The sequence below is a fragment of the Eleginops maclovinus genome, chromosome 7 (assembly GCF_036324505.1).
Source record: "Eleginops maclovinus isolate JMC-PN-2008 ecotype Puerto Natales chromosome 7, JC_Emac_rtc_rv5, whole genome shotgun sequence".
NCBI classification, from domain to species: Eukaryota; Metazoa; Chordata; class Actinopteri; order Perciformes; family Eleginopidae; genus Eleginops; species Eleginops maclovinus.
This window is the reverse complement of record NC_086355.1, coordinates 19,689,772-19,703,950: the sequence shown is the minus strand read 5'-3', so window position 1 is coordinate 19,703,950 and position 14,179 is coordinate 19,689,772. Positions and strand designations below refer to the sequence as shown.

General features: G+C 42.6%; 1 protein-coding gene across 6 annotated transcripts in view; it reads left to right on the top strand.

The window, feature by feature from the left end:
• The window catches only part of hdac4 (histone deacetylase 4), a 141,688-nt gene that overhangs the window by 83,091 nt on the left and 44,418 nt on the right, over positions 1 to 14,179 (top strand). For all 6 annotated transcript variants that reach the window (XM_063887550.1, XM_063887549.1, XM_063887548.1 and 3 more), the window contains 5 exons: positions 5,986 to 6,114; positions 6,454 to 6,560; positions 6,753 to 6,860; positions 10,294 to 10,507; positions 11,446 to 11,657. In XM_063887550.1, the coding sequence (XP_063743620.1) occupies positions 5,986 to 6,114; positions 6,454 to 6,560; positions 6,753 to 6,860; positions 10,294 to 10,507; positions 11,446 to 11,657 (770 nt within the window). The remainder of the gene's footprint in view (positions 1 to 5,985; positions 6,115 to 6,453; positions 6,561 to 6,752; positions 6,861 to 10,293; positions 10,508 to 11,445; positions 11,658 to 14,179) is intronic.

Sequence of the window (14,179 nt, the reverse complement as noted above, 5' to 3'; positions counted from 1 at the left end):
AGCAATTTGCTCCATGGTGAGGTTTTGAATTTCTGGTAAAAAGACAAATGTTTCAGAACCAGTTGGCTCCTGTTTTTGATATTAACACATCAAGCACACTCAATCACAGACGTTATATTCTACATCAAACCATTTTACAAAATGACCCATGATTACTCTGCAAAGTGTCCTAGAAAGCCCATAAAAGCCAACAAGTTCTTGCCTTTTGGATGCATCACACTGTTATTTCTCTGTCCTTCTGTCCAAGTCAAGTACGGCCAGGCTGTCATTGTTCACTTAGCGTCAGCAGCTGCCTTGGCAGTATCGCTGCCTGCTTTCACAGCTGGAGGCCGAGCTCTGTGTTCTCTGCACTCCTGCACACCTGCCCTGAGTTGGAGGCAGGAAGGATTTATCCTGCCACACATCGTCAGACGGCAAGATTCACTTTCATGGACACTTGAATGTAAATCAGGAATTACTTTGGGTGTCGGTGGTGCTGAGAAATACTCACACATTTTACAGTTACCACCAAGTACAACAAAGCACAAAGCATTACAGCACTGCTTATCATTGTGCATATATCAAGAAATAGAGTTAAAGGTTTTATTCCATGTATTCTTTGATTTTTCAGTTTCAAAACCAAAGATAAAGAAAAAAAACCTCTTGATTGAGATTAAAATTCAAATGCAGTGTTCTTCTTTTTTATGTCAGTCGAGAGACAGAGAGGGAATTCTGACATGTGCACGCATTCTGCCCGGCTGTTGAGGAACTGTTGTGTCAACAGTGAGCAGCCATTCTGCAGATCAGATTAGACACGCAGACAGAGATGAACTGTGTTCAAAAGGAAGTGAGTGACAGTGGTTAGCACAGTTGTGCGCCGCCGTGACGATCGGAGCTGTCACACATGACGTTTTTGCCTGTGGTGACCCAGTTTCTAATTTATGCGTGTAAATTCTAAATGTACGATCACAGGCGAGACCAGGCGCACATACAGTATTTTACAACAGGGGTTCATTGTCCAAGTGTAAGAGGCTCTGTGATAATGGAGAACACAGAGGGCCACTTTGAATGCTGAGGCAGGAAGTCTGTTAGGCCTTCATCACAGAAGCAGAATTGTCATGCTGACCCCTTTTGTCCCTTACTCTTTCACAAACTGTCACATACACACATTCCCATTACACACTGAACATTTAGACCCTGCAGGATATCCGTGTACAATATAGCACTTCCATGTTCTTCATTTGATCTAGAGCAGAAGGATCTGCATCAGACTCAAGAAACACCACACCATCTTTGCGTTTAGACAGTTGTCTCCTTTGCACCATACTTTTAAACCTGCATACCAAGATTAGATTTATCTCCTCTAATGTCGTGGGAGACAACTTCCTCCTTGTTTTCCTCCAACACCAAACACGCCTTCCACTTGAACCACCTCCGATTTTGGACTTAGTGATGGGATATACGTGCTTTCAGGTATTGAACAAAACCACATTCACTGGTAAAGGCCAGTTATTGTATTCATCTCACCTCAAACCAAGTTCTGACTTCACACTAGTTTGCCACTACAATCACCTGGAAGTACAATTGGAGAGCACAGACCTCATATCAGACCTCTAATATCCTGTCTTGCAATGTTAAAGAAGGAGAATAATTATGTGTGTATCTGCCCTTTGATTTACATCTTCTCCAAAATGTATTGGGTTCCTCTTTGGTCAATGCTACACCCTTCCTCCAAGTTAGGGTTAGGGTTAATCTCAAAGACCTATCAATTTTTTCCTTATTCAGGATGACAAACAGACAAATAAACCAAATCAAAAACATAACCTTACATTTGTTTTCTGAACTCAAGGACCAATGTCTTTCAGAAATAACTGGGAATTAAAAATGTTAATCACAACACCCTGTTTAACCAATCATCTAGGTAGGTGTAAACAGATTAACAAACAAACGTATGTCTCAGTCTTACTATCTATCTTTTGGTACACGGTAAGTAAACTGCATTTAATGTTATATCAACCACTCAAAGCGCTTTCACAACATAGTCAACATTCACACTTAAAACAAAGGCAGAAACTTTCATACAAGGTGCTACCTGCTCATCAGGAGACATGAACACCAACAATCCATTGGCTGTGCCATCCGAACAGACGTTTTTGATTGGTGGACTCCCGTGCTTCCTCCTGATCTCAGCCGCCCCTTTATACATCCGTCTACCTATATCCATCTAACCTATCTATCTAATGTATCATCAACGTGATATTTCTGGGAAGCTCCACTGATGAGTTTCGGCAATCTACTCTATTGATTTCCATAAATCTCCTTCCCATTCTGCCCTTACTTGGAAGAGCAGCACGGCTTCCCCCAGCATGAAGCCCGGGAATCCCATCTGTCAAAACAGATGAGTGACTGATCAATATGTTTGTATCAGAGAACCAGCTTCCTCCTCCACTCCCGGTTGAAATATTAAGCACTACTTACAGAGACGTTTAATCTGGTATTGATATGTCATAAGACGGGTAGCAGTAGGGACTTCACTTTATAGTTTTAAAGTGTGAGAGTGGATCAGAGAGAAGCTTTGAACCTCTTGAGCGGATATTTGAAATATGAGATAACATGTAGAGGTAAATCAACCTTAGTGGAATGGCTCTTTGTAGTTGAACGAATGATTTCAGGCCACAGGTCATTTTAGGAATCCAACGTAGAAAATAAAATAAATACACAATGCTACCTTGGATTCAGGAGTCTTGTGTGTTATTTAATTTAATTGCCTCAAAAGCCAATTTAGCAATGCATGGCATGTTGCTGTTGCCTGACAAGAGGGGATGCCCTTCACTAAAATGAGTGTTGTTGCTTCAAATCAGAGCATTGTATTCCTCTTTAACGGACGGTTGAGATTAATTACAGGAAATAAAATCTACAGATAACATCATAACAGGTGATAATGACGCAATGTGATAGCCTTCCACAATATGCCTATAAACATTGACTAGAAAATGTATGCTGTAGCTAACATTAGGAGTTTTAGGAAATGTAAGCTTTAGGTAATTTCTGTTATCATTTTGGCCAAAAAGGTAACTTTCTGCTCTATCTACTCAGAGGAAGAGCCCAGAGTACGTTTAGCCACCCTGCTCTGAATATTCAAGTGGCAGATACTAAAAGTGCTCCAAGTTTTCAAACCCACCCAAAGTTAGTGTCAGAATGTGGCAGGAAGTTGAACATTTTTTGGTTAATGCTGTTTAGAATTGCAATTTTCTGGGCTGTCAGTGTAAGTGGATAAGGCGGGTTGTTCACCTTCACCAATGGTTCCTACTAGAATGCATAATAAAAAAGTAACTCCAGAGAGGCTCCGCAGTGAAGGGAATGGGGAGCTATGCCAGGGGAAAGACAGGAGTGGGGATTTAAAGGCAGTGAGAGAGGGGAGGAGAATAGATGGAGTAGAAGGAGGGAGTAAGGGCTGCAGTAAAACGCTAGCCTCAGCAGTAAAACCAGTCTGGGCCCTCTGCAGCGAGTGTGTTCGCACGTGTGCACACTGGTGTGCTTTTGCCCAGTCGGCACTAACACCCTTCAAAGTCACTGCGTCCTGAGGCGAACACCCCATGGCGACCAGTACCCAGCAAACACACACACCCTCCTTCCTTTAATGTCCTCCTAACCTCCCTCTAACCTTCCATTTATCCACTCCTCCTTTTGACTATCCATTTCTTAATGACTCAGGACACACAAACACAACCTTGACCCCCCCCCCCCTTCCTCTATTTCATTATTGTGGTGTGCCTTATTGTGCCTCCTCTGGCTTCCCACCAGATCGACCACAGTTTTTGTCACCTTTGCAGCACCACTGTCTTCACAGTGAAGGCTAACAATGATTCCTGTCAAACCAGGGCAACATTTTCAAGCTTAGCAAATGTTTGTTTATCATTTAGAACCTTCCATGGTGGAAATTCCAAAACCAACATCTGAATGGAATAAGCATAGTAAGGTCTAGGGATGTATCAGGATGTTTTTTTTGTCATCATAAAGGGCACACATCCAAATTATGTCGAACTATTGGGTTCACAACTAACCACTAATTTCAGCAAATGCCAACAATCACAAGATGTGCATGCGTCAATTAAAGTTAAATTAAACACTGAATGATTTTGCTACAGTACTATAATTCCCAATGCGATAGACTCAAATTAAACTGCAATGCCCTATTGCTTAGCATTTTATCCTGACCCTCTCCACCTCCTCTTCACAAAGACTTTGGATGAGTGCCCTTCGCACTTAAGAATGTCTTTTTTAAATAATCGAGTTTGATGAGTTCAACAGGATGTTCCCCTCAAAATGAAAAGTGCATTTGAAAAAGTACTTAGCGATATGAATTCACAATAGGTCATCTTATCCCTACCAGCCAGGAGGTGTACAGACTGCTTGAAGTAGAATAAAACTCTAGCTTCATCCTACCTTGATTAGCGTTCAAGGTTACATGAAGGGTTTATAAGACTGGATAAGACTAACAATAAATCACTTCAGGACACAATGAAGAATCAATTGCTTCCCCTCCTCTCTACTCAAAAATGCCAGCTCCTTCTCTGAGGTTAACGTAGCGTGTTCTTTTTGATACAAACTCGTGGGATGAGCATTGGGTCAACTGTTGGTTAACCATCCATTCCTCATCTAATTGAACGGAAGGAAGCCAGCGGAGGAGGGAATAAAGCAGCCCGTGTCTGGGGTAATCTGGCAGAGGGACACTAAAGCAAGATTGTCCAAAAAAGGTCATGTCGTATCCCTGACCTGACCAGATTCCCAGAGTATACTGAATGTTTGGCTCTTCTCTATTCTACCCGTTTGTGGCCAACAGCTCCACTGCAAATCCAAAAAAGGATGCACAGCTTCCAGAAAAATACAACCAGGCACACACATATGCATACAAACACACATGACAACAGGCAGTGGCAGTAATTGAAAGTGTCTGGAAACAAGCAGTGTTCACTGGCAGAGCGTGAGGTCAAGAAAACTGCCAGTTGGCTGCGTCCACTCTTGTCGCTGCGTTTCCCACTGTCACTGGATGATGACTAACCTCAGCTCACGGATCTGTCGGCCAACACATACAGTGTGGCCTATAGGGACGAGCTTGTTAGCTCCACTACATGCCGCTGAACAAGCTCCCACTTGTAGGGCCACAGCAACCTACCACGAAGCTGAGTGCCCGGAGCGACACTTTAGAGAGAATCTGTAATTTACACATTTACAGGGCTAATTTTGGGTGTAACACATTCATATGTTTAGAACGGGTGGCCCAGTTAGGAATGTAAAATGTAACCCTGCTATTGCTTAGCTCTGCTTAGTTAGTAGCTACAAATGTGTAACACGGCATGGGTTAAGCTACACTATGACTAAACATATATTGACGTTTTTTTCTTAGTAAAAGTATTTCATATATAACATGGATACTGGAGACTTAGTTGGACCAGTATCCATAGGTCCCTCCTGGGTCCTAGGCAGCAGGTCCTTTGCTAAAGAGAAATCTCTCGCAGATGTCCTTGTTTTTGTGACGGAAGTGTTATATAAAAATGAAACCTGAAAATGAATTAATAGGCTGTAACACTGGAATCTAGACGGGCACAGTCAGAAAACAGGAGGAGGGTGGCTGACTATCAGAGTCTGGGATTTAGAGGGGGATTGGCTGTCAGTTGGCCGTCAACCGGCTGGCCTTCAACTAGGAGGGGAAAACCTTGGTAGGTGAATTTATACGTGAAAGATAATGCTTGTATCAGCCCCATGATTCTGATATGCTCCAAAATCTAATTGATTCTTCCTTAGCCAATGCTTCATCAACTTTTTGTAAATAGGGCAAGCTTTTTAGTTTTCTTCCATATTCGTGCTGACAAACAAACCCAAAAAACGAACTGAAAAACATATTGTTGTTATGGAGGTAAAGAATGACCCAACTTCTTTTTGTCCTACCCTGTACGGACACGTCTTCACCTATGAAATTAATCATCCATCTCTTTTTCCTGTCAGCTTCTGAGCCCAACCTCAAGCTTCGTTCCCGGCTAAAGCAGAAAGTGACAGAGCGCCGCAGCAGCCCATTGCTCCGAAGGAAGGACGGTCCCATCACTACTGCCAAGAAGCGTTCCCTAGACATGGCCGGTAAGCATTCTAGTTGCTGGATTCCGTCTGTTGCAAATCTGATCTGATGAATAAAGGGTTTAAATATCACCATTATTGCCAATATTCGGAACATCAATGACTGAATTTCAGAATTTGGATCTTTGATGGCTTATTCATTCCAAAAAGTGTCATATAAATGAAGATAAACACTGTCATGATTCATTTTAGGGAAGTATTGGATGTAAGTAGTATAAATACACCAAAAGGCTATTAAAAACAAGACCAAGAATAACATATTCCTATTTCATCTCTGAAACCTCAGCTTTTTAATGTCCAGGATTTTAGAAAAAATCTTATTTTTTGTGCTGTGTGCTCCAGAGTCTGCATGCAACAGTGCACCCGGCTCAGGTCCCAGCTCCCCCAACAACAGCTCCAGTAACATCCCCAACGAGAACGGGGTCACCATCTCCAGCAGCCCAGGAGAGGTAACCAACATCACTGCCAGTGTGTGCATGTGTTTGTCTTTTGGTGTCTGTTTGAATGGGCCAGACAGTTTGACCAGACGAATCCCCAAAGAAATTGGCTATGTCTGTCTTTTTTAATGGAGGACTCAATGTTTTTGTGTGTACAAATACTCTTATCATTTGCTGTAATGCTGTGTGGTTGTGTGTGTTCAGGTCTCCCTGCTTCAGAGGTTGGCAGCACGGGATGGTTCAGTAAGCCATCTCTCGCTCTACACCTCCCCTTCTCTGCCCAACATCACCCTGGGACTGCCTGCTAGCTCTGTGAGTATAATCAATGCACAAAACAATACTCACATAGCACAGAATATAAAAAGTTTTAGCAGGTGTTTGGTGTATAAAACTATCATGATGTTGCCCCTTTTGGCTAAAATGTGTACTACAACAACAAATGCTTTGAAAAACGATCCTGACAAAATAAAATATGCCAAAAATGATCATCAAGTATTATTATTTAAAACAGTGATTCTTAAACTAGGGGTCGCGACCCCAAACGGGGTCGGCAAAAACTTCCGTGGGGTCGCAAAATTATTTGTTACTTCAGTCGGAAATTAGCTGTTATAACACCTGGTGAAACAACGAAAAATAAAATGTCAATACAATGAAAATCTGCCTTTTTCTCATTCCTACACGCTGTTAAGAGGGAGAGAGAGAGAGAAAAAAAAAAGTTGCCCAGCTTTAAATGGCGTTTCGAATCGTTTATTGGTCCTATGATAGAAACAATGTAACAATCTGCGCCCACTGTTCAAACTCAATTTCTTCCCGGTTTTTTTACAATACGTCATAGTTAACTCGCCACGTTACTAGCCACGTTTGTGATACTAGCCACTTTTTTAGCCACTAGCCTAGTTATAACTTTCATCAAAAATGGACAGGTGGCTGCTAAAAAACAATGATTTGAGCTCAGAAGTGCCATCTACCTCCAGTTGTGCACCTACTCCTCCGCGATCCTCAGATGGGACAAGTTTGGCCGGTGGTGAGAATAAAAAAGACCCACCAACGAGGCGTCGCCGATACCTGAAAGAATTTCTTAAATATGGATTCACGTGCCAGGTAAAACATGAGCTCGACCACCCACAGTGTGTTATTTGCGGCGATGTTCTGGCACATGAAAGTTTAAAGCCCACAAAAATGAGACGACATCTCGAAAGCCGACATCCAGATGATGCTCAGAAGCCCATGACATTTTTTTTACGAAAAGAAGCTGCGCTGCATGGGCAAAAGACCGTTGTGCATAGCCAAGCTACTGTGCCCACCAAAGCCTTGGCAGCGTCATACAAAGTGGCCCACCTTGTAGCCAAAGCACAAAAGCCACACACAATTGCTGAAAGCCTCATCCTTCCTGCAGCAATTGCGATGACCACAGCAATGCATGGTGAAAAGATCGCAAGTGTGCTTAAACAGATTCCCCTCTCCAATGATACCATGTCCAAACGCATTAACGACATCGCTAATGATATGAAATGCCAGCTCATCGAGAGAGTGAAAAACAGCCGGTTTTCTTTGCAGTTAGACGAGTCTACTGACTTGACTAATGTAGCCCATTTAATGGTTTTCATTCGCTACAGTCATGACGGGAAACTGCATGAGGACATGCTGTGCTGCTCTCCGATGGAAGGAAGATGTACTGGTGGAGACATTTTTAACTGTCTTAATGGTTGGATGGAGGAGACAGGCCTGGATTGGGATAAATGCATAAGCATATGCACTGACGGTGCCGGGGCTATGATGGGAAAACACAAAGGGCTGAAAGCCAAGGTCCTTAGCGTTGCACCACATGTCAAGTTCACACACTGCATTATCCATAGGGAGGCCCTGGCATCCAAGACACTTGAACCCGAGCTTAACAATGTTCTTCAAACAGCAATCCAAATAGTGAATTCGATCAAATCGCGCCCTTTAAATTCACGACTCTTCGCCCTTCTCTGCCAGGAAATGGGGTCTGCACATGAATCCCTTCTTTTTCATTCAGAGGTAAGGTGGCTTTCACGGGGCAAAGTTCTTACACGCCTGTTCGAGTTGCGAAGCGAGGTGCGCACCTTCCTCTCAGACGTGCATTCCCCTCTTGCAGACCATCTCACTGACTCGAGATGGTTATCACGTCTTGCATACCTGGCGTGCATATTTGACAAATTAAATAGTCTCAACCTGTCACTACAAGGCCCCAGCACAAACATCCTGACCCTCTCAGACAAAGTGAATGCTTTCACAAAAAAATTGCAGCGTTGGGCAGCCCGTGCAGAGAGTGGGGACTTTGAAATGTTCTCGGAGCTGCACGACTTTTTGGAGAGTGACATGAATGCCAATTCATTGAAAGAGTCAATAACCTGTCATCTTCGTAGTCTCCTCGACAAATTCAATAAGTATTTCCTCACGGAGAATGTAGAGCCTTTTGACTGGGTACGACAACCATTCACCAACTGCTCCTCAAACAACCTGCCATCTGAGCTCGAGGATGCGCTGATTGAGCTGTCCAGCGACCGCACATTGCAGGCGTCGTTTGCCTCAAAAACTCTAGATGAATTCTGGCTGTCAGTTGTGCAGGAATACCCCGGGTTGTCCAAGGCTGCCATGGACATCCTCACGCCGTTTGGATCAACCTATCTGTGCGAAAAGACATTTTCGTCCCTGGCCTACATAAAGAACAAATACAGATGTCGTCTCAACAGCATGGAGGAGAATCTTCGTGTTGCTGTGAGCAGCATCGATCCCCGAATTGACCTGCTATGCTCGCGGAAGCAGGCCCATCCTTCTCATTGACATGGCGTCCGTATAAGAGGAAGTGAGATCGTTCCAATCATACACACTCTCTGTTGACTCTTGACTCCCGTTTGATTTGGACATTTGTTTCATTGCTTTGTTTGTTCCAGTTCTTGTTTGCGTTAATAAATTGTTGCCGCCCAGGCCTTTTCTTACACATTGCCTATTTGTTTTTGCTTGATTGACAGTCGTTACCATGGGTTTGCAATGCATAACGTTGTCCTGGCAACGCGATTTACAGCCCGCCCCCAAACAACCAAACTGCAGATGGCATTGCTGTTTCTTTCAAAATGTATGACTATCACTCAAATCATTGGAGACGCAAACTCGTAAATTAATTCACACAAAATCGTTCCTTTTCCATAAAATAATCGTCATACATTGTTAATTTGTTTGGATTGGAACAAAAAATCGGTTGCTACGGAAACGTGACGTCACACTTACACACTTTTGGGAAAGTGGGGTCACCAAACCTCTCCAGTTTTTTTTGTGGGGTCGTCAGACAAAAAGTTTAAGAACCACTGATTTAAAAGGTTAACATATTGTAAATGTTTGTTGTATACATACATATTTTTTAGCCTCTTATGGCTGAAATGAGACCTACAACAACAAACACTTTTCACCTTCAATAAAGTCGTAATAGAATACAATTCAGACCAGATAAAGAAAAACACATCACCAGAATATACTGCTTCTCACTCGTGTCTCAGGGCTTCTGTAGAATTAATCACTTCACAAAAGAATGTTTAGTTTGCGAAACAGATCGTTTCAACTGTTTCTGGCATGAAGGTGCCTCACATGTTTGCCTCTCTTTCTCCATCTCACTCCCATTCTGTCTCATTTGACCCTTCTTTGTCTCCGTCCATCTGCCTCTCTGTGTTTGCCTGGTCTTTGCTTCTCCCTCCATGTGTCTCATTCTCTCTTTCTCTCCTTGTAGGTGGTGTCAGGACACCAAGATGGTGACAGTCGTCTGGCACTGCCTACGTTACAGCAAAGCATTGGTCTGACCCCTCCATTCCTGCCCACTGCCCACCTGCCCTCCTACTTGGCATCCTCGGCTCTGGACAGGGAGGGGGCCGGAGGGGGCACGGCTGGTCACAACCCCCTCCTCCAACACATGGTGCTGCTGGAGCAGAGCCACAATCCAATGGGTCAGTATCCACCGCAACATTTGTGTTCTTTACTTCATCAGTGGCTGGTGTCCTGTTTTTGTTATTAAGCTAAAATGATATACACTCTGTGGTAACAATTATGAGGGGTGTTGGGACTTAATCTGAATAATGAATACTTGTAGTAGTAACTTCAAACTTCTTCATGTTCTCATGTGTTAAGAGATACTCTAAATGAGTTTGTCAGGGTTGTTGTTTGTTGTAAGTGTTTGATTTTGTCCGGTGGTTTTCAGAATCTTAATTGTAGGTCTTTGTTTTGTGGTATCTTGTGTCTATTGAAATGTAACTACTGAACTTAAAATAATACTCTTCCTTTAACAAAATAGATCATTCTTTATTGACCAGCGACTCATTTTTGTCCAAATTGATATCAATTCATGCCTGTGAAATGTTTTCCAAGGGCTTATTATCGTCAATCTGCTTGGATTTTGCTGCTTCAGTCAGCTCTATTTATTATTACCTAATTAATGTATTTAATAGAAACAGTTTCTATATACAAAATACATACATATATTTCTGGACACACTAAAAAAGAAGGCAATTCAGGAACAGCACATTGATTCACATTTGATCAGTGCTGCCTAGTTTGACAGTTTAATCGGTGTTCATGAGCGGTGGCGGACACTGTAAGAGACATGGCTCCGATTGGTTGTTTCCATTAAGACGCAGTGAGTCTTACAAATGTCATTGGGAGGACATAAAAGAACATGATTTTTTTTAAGATTATCAGTCTCAAGCAGTATTCTCAATATAAGGTGACAACTTAAGTAAAATTAAGTAGTTTTTATTATTGTTTCCAACTGTAGCTTTAAAGAAAAGTTAAATAATTGTGAATAATGGAATCAATTAGACAAATAAAACTCAGTTTATTACAGAACTGTTAATAATATTCTCCTGTGACAACTCTTTGTTTACCACAGTTGGTCTGGCTGGCCTCACACTACCGTCGCCTTCTGTCTCCAAACTTGCGCGGGGCCACCGACCCCTTGGGAGGACGCAGTCGGCCCCCCTGCCCCAGCAGCAGTGTGGACAGGCCCAGGCCCTGCAGCAGCTGGTCGTCCAACAGCAACACCAGCAGTTTCTGGAGAAACACAAACAGCAGTTCCAACAGCAGCAGCACATCATCAACAAGGTAGCTCAATGTGTGTGAAGAGTGGTATCTAAGGCAACATTTAAACAGCTGTGGTAAAGCAGGAGGATATATGTGTGTGTGTGTGTGTGTGTGTGTGTGTGTGTGTGTGTGTGTGTGTGTGTGTGTGTGTGTGTGTGTGTGTGTGTGTGTGTGTGTGTGTGTGTGTGTGTCCATTTACACTTATTGGTTAATCTCTATGAATCCTGTCTCTCTACAAGAGTAGGATGAATCAGCGTGCAATCAGCAAGTCTTCTAGCAAGTCTTTCTTGTCCGTGTTCGTCTATCCCTACTTCTCCCTGTCACCCTGGCAACTGTGTTGTAGAGGAAACTGCCTCCATATACGGTCACACAGGAAGTTTGCCTCAGTGCATCATGAGTGGAAGTGTGTGTTTGTGCGCACGAGGTGATGAGGGGATTTGCAGCTTTATAAGGTCATTGTTTAGATGGTTGTTTGTGTGAGCGTCAATATGTGTGTGTGTGTGTGTGTGTGTGTGTGTGTGTGTGTGCATGCTGTAATTCCTGTAGGATTAAGCCCCATTATCTTGGTGTTGTTGGTGACTCCCGCTAATTAAGTTCAGCTTAGGTTTAAGCAGGTTATTTTCACGACACATTAAATTGTGTTAATGCTATTTTCCAGGCAACCAGCCGACTAATGGCTTTGCATTGTGGATTAAAAAAGGCAAAGTGTACCTCCCGTACTATATAAGCCCAATAACGTGACAATTTTCATTGTTTTGGTAAAAAAAAAAAACATTTCTCGGTTAGAATGCACTGTTTATCATTCAGGAAGGTTTAATAAATCATAAAAGAGCTTCTGTAATTATTGTAAACATGCCATGCTCCAATTGTATTGTGCATGTGTGAAACAAGATTTCTTCACTAATTCAGTGTCTCCAATTACAGACCACTCAATGTAGGTCCATGTTAATTAAGACATTTGCAGCATGCAATTGGATAGTAACAACTCAATACATGATTGCCTCCTGCCTGCTTCTGAAAGTGCTCTTATATTTAATTAAAATCAAAATCCGGCTCACATTGTGGCTCGGTGGGGGGCCATTTGTCCGACAAGAGGTAAGTAATAGTCTCTAACCTGCTGGCCAGCTGAGGTGTTAGTTAGCGGGCTTTCCTCCCACTGCTGTGGTTTTCTCCCAGAATGCCATTTGGATTCTGTCTGTTTTCAAGGTGAACCAGCCCTGTGATGAATAGAGTTTTCCCTATGTTCAGTGAAGACATATTATGCTCATTTTCAGCTTCATAATTGTATTTTGTTCCTCTACTGTGACATGTTTACATGCTTTAATGTGTAAAAAAAGCTCTTTATTTTTCTCATACTGCCTGTGCAGCAGTAACTATTTTAACCCTCTGTCTGAAACCAGAGCCCAGTCAGCTCTGATTGGTCAGTTGTGACTGATCACCGCTTAGATGTCCCGCACCTTAGCCCAGTGCAACAATCTGTGTTGTTACAAGTGTTGCATAGTGATGTCACTATGCTATGGAATTTAACACATTTGTCCAATGGTGGTGTTTCAGCCATGGTGGGGGGCAGGTGTGTCTGGGAAAAAACTCCCTCTGCATGAACTTTGGGATTTTGCCTTTGCAGAACATTTACAAGCACAAAAACCTATATCACACACTACAGGAAGGGGAAACCCTCCACAACATGATATTGCCCCTTTAAACTATATCTTTAGGGCAATAGTGGAATATTCTGTAGGAGCTTAGCATGGGAACCGGAGGGTTGCCGGTTCAAGTCCCAATTGGACCAGGTACAGAGGTGCAAGTTTATCCTGTGCCAGTCCTAGAGCAAAGCACCAAACCCCCAATTGCTCGGAGGGGCCTAACCTTGGCAGCCCCCTCACTCTGACACCTCCTTTAATGTGTATAGCTCTTATTTGTGCATATTTGTATTTCAGGCTTACAGTATGTGTGCAATTTCAAATAGATTTGAAATTGAATATCCCCTCTGGGGTAATTTGTAAATAACGTCTTCTTCCACCTTTTGCTACAAATTCACAGCATTAAGGCAAGAGTATTATTTTAAAACACAGCTTGGATTTTTTCCATTTTCCACAACATTCAGGGCCATAGTGTTTTTGAAAAGTTCTTGTATGATGACATAGCCATTTTGGGGGGATTTGCCTCCCTTTGTGTGTGGCAATCATGAGAGCAAACCGTTTTTAGAAAACAGTGAACATGTTGTTTCTAAAATGCCAAACGCCAACCGATTATGATGAGGCTTTAAAGCTTTCATTAATCGACACAGCCCTAGCTGTAGGTGTTCAATTAACTTCAGTGGCAAGGTAAAGTTGTTGCTGTGGACAGATAGAGGGTGGTGGTAATTCAGCTGAAATTATCCAAACCGTTTTACATTTGTATTACTTTAAATGTCAAGTATAAAGCTCTGAACTCCACAGTGATGTTAGTTACTCACCTGGAATACCAAAGGCATTCACTATGGGTGTTAGCCAGAGCCGATATAACAGTTTTCATCTTGCACCAAAAGCAACAAGAAAAACGCC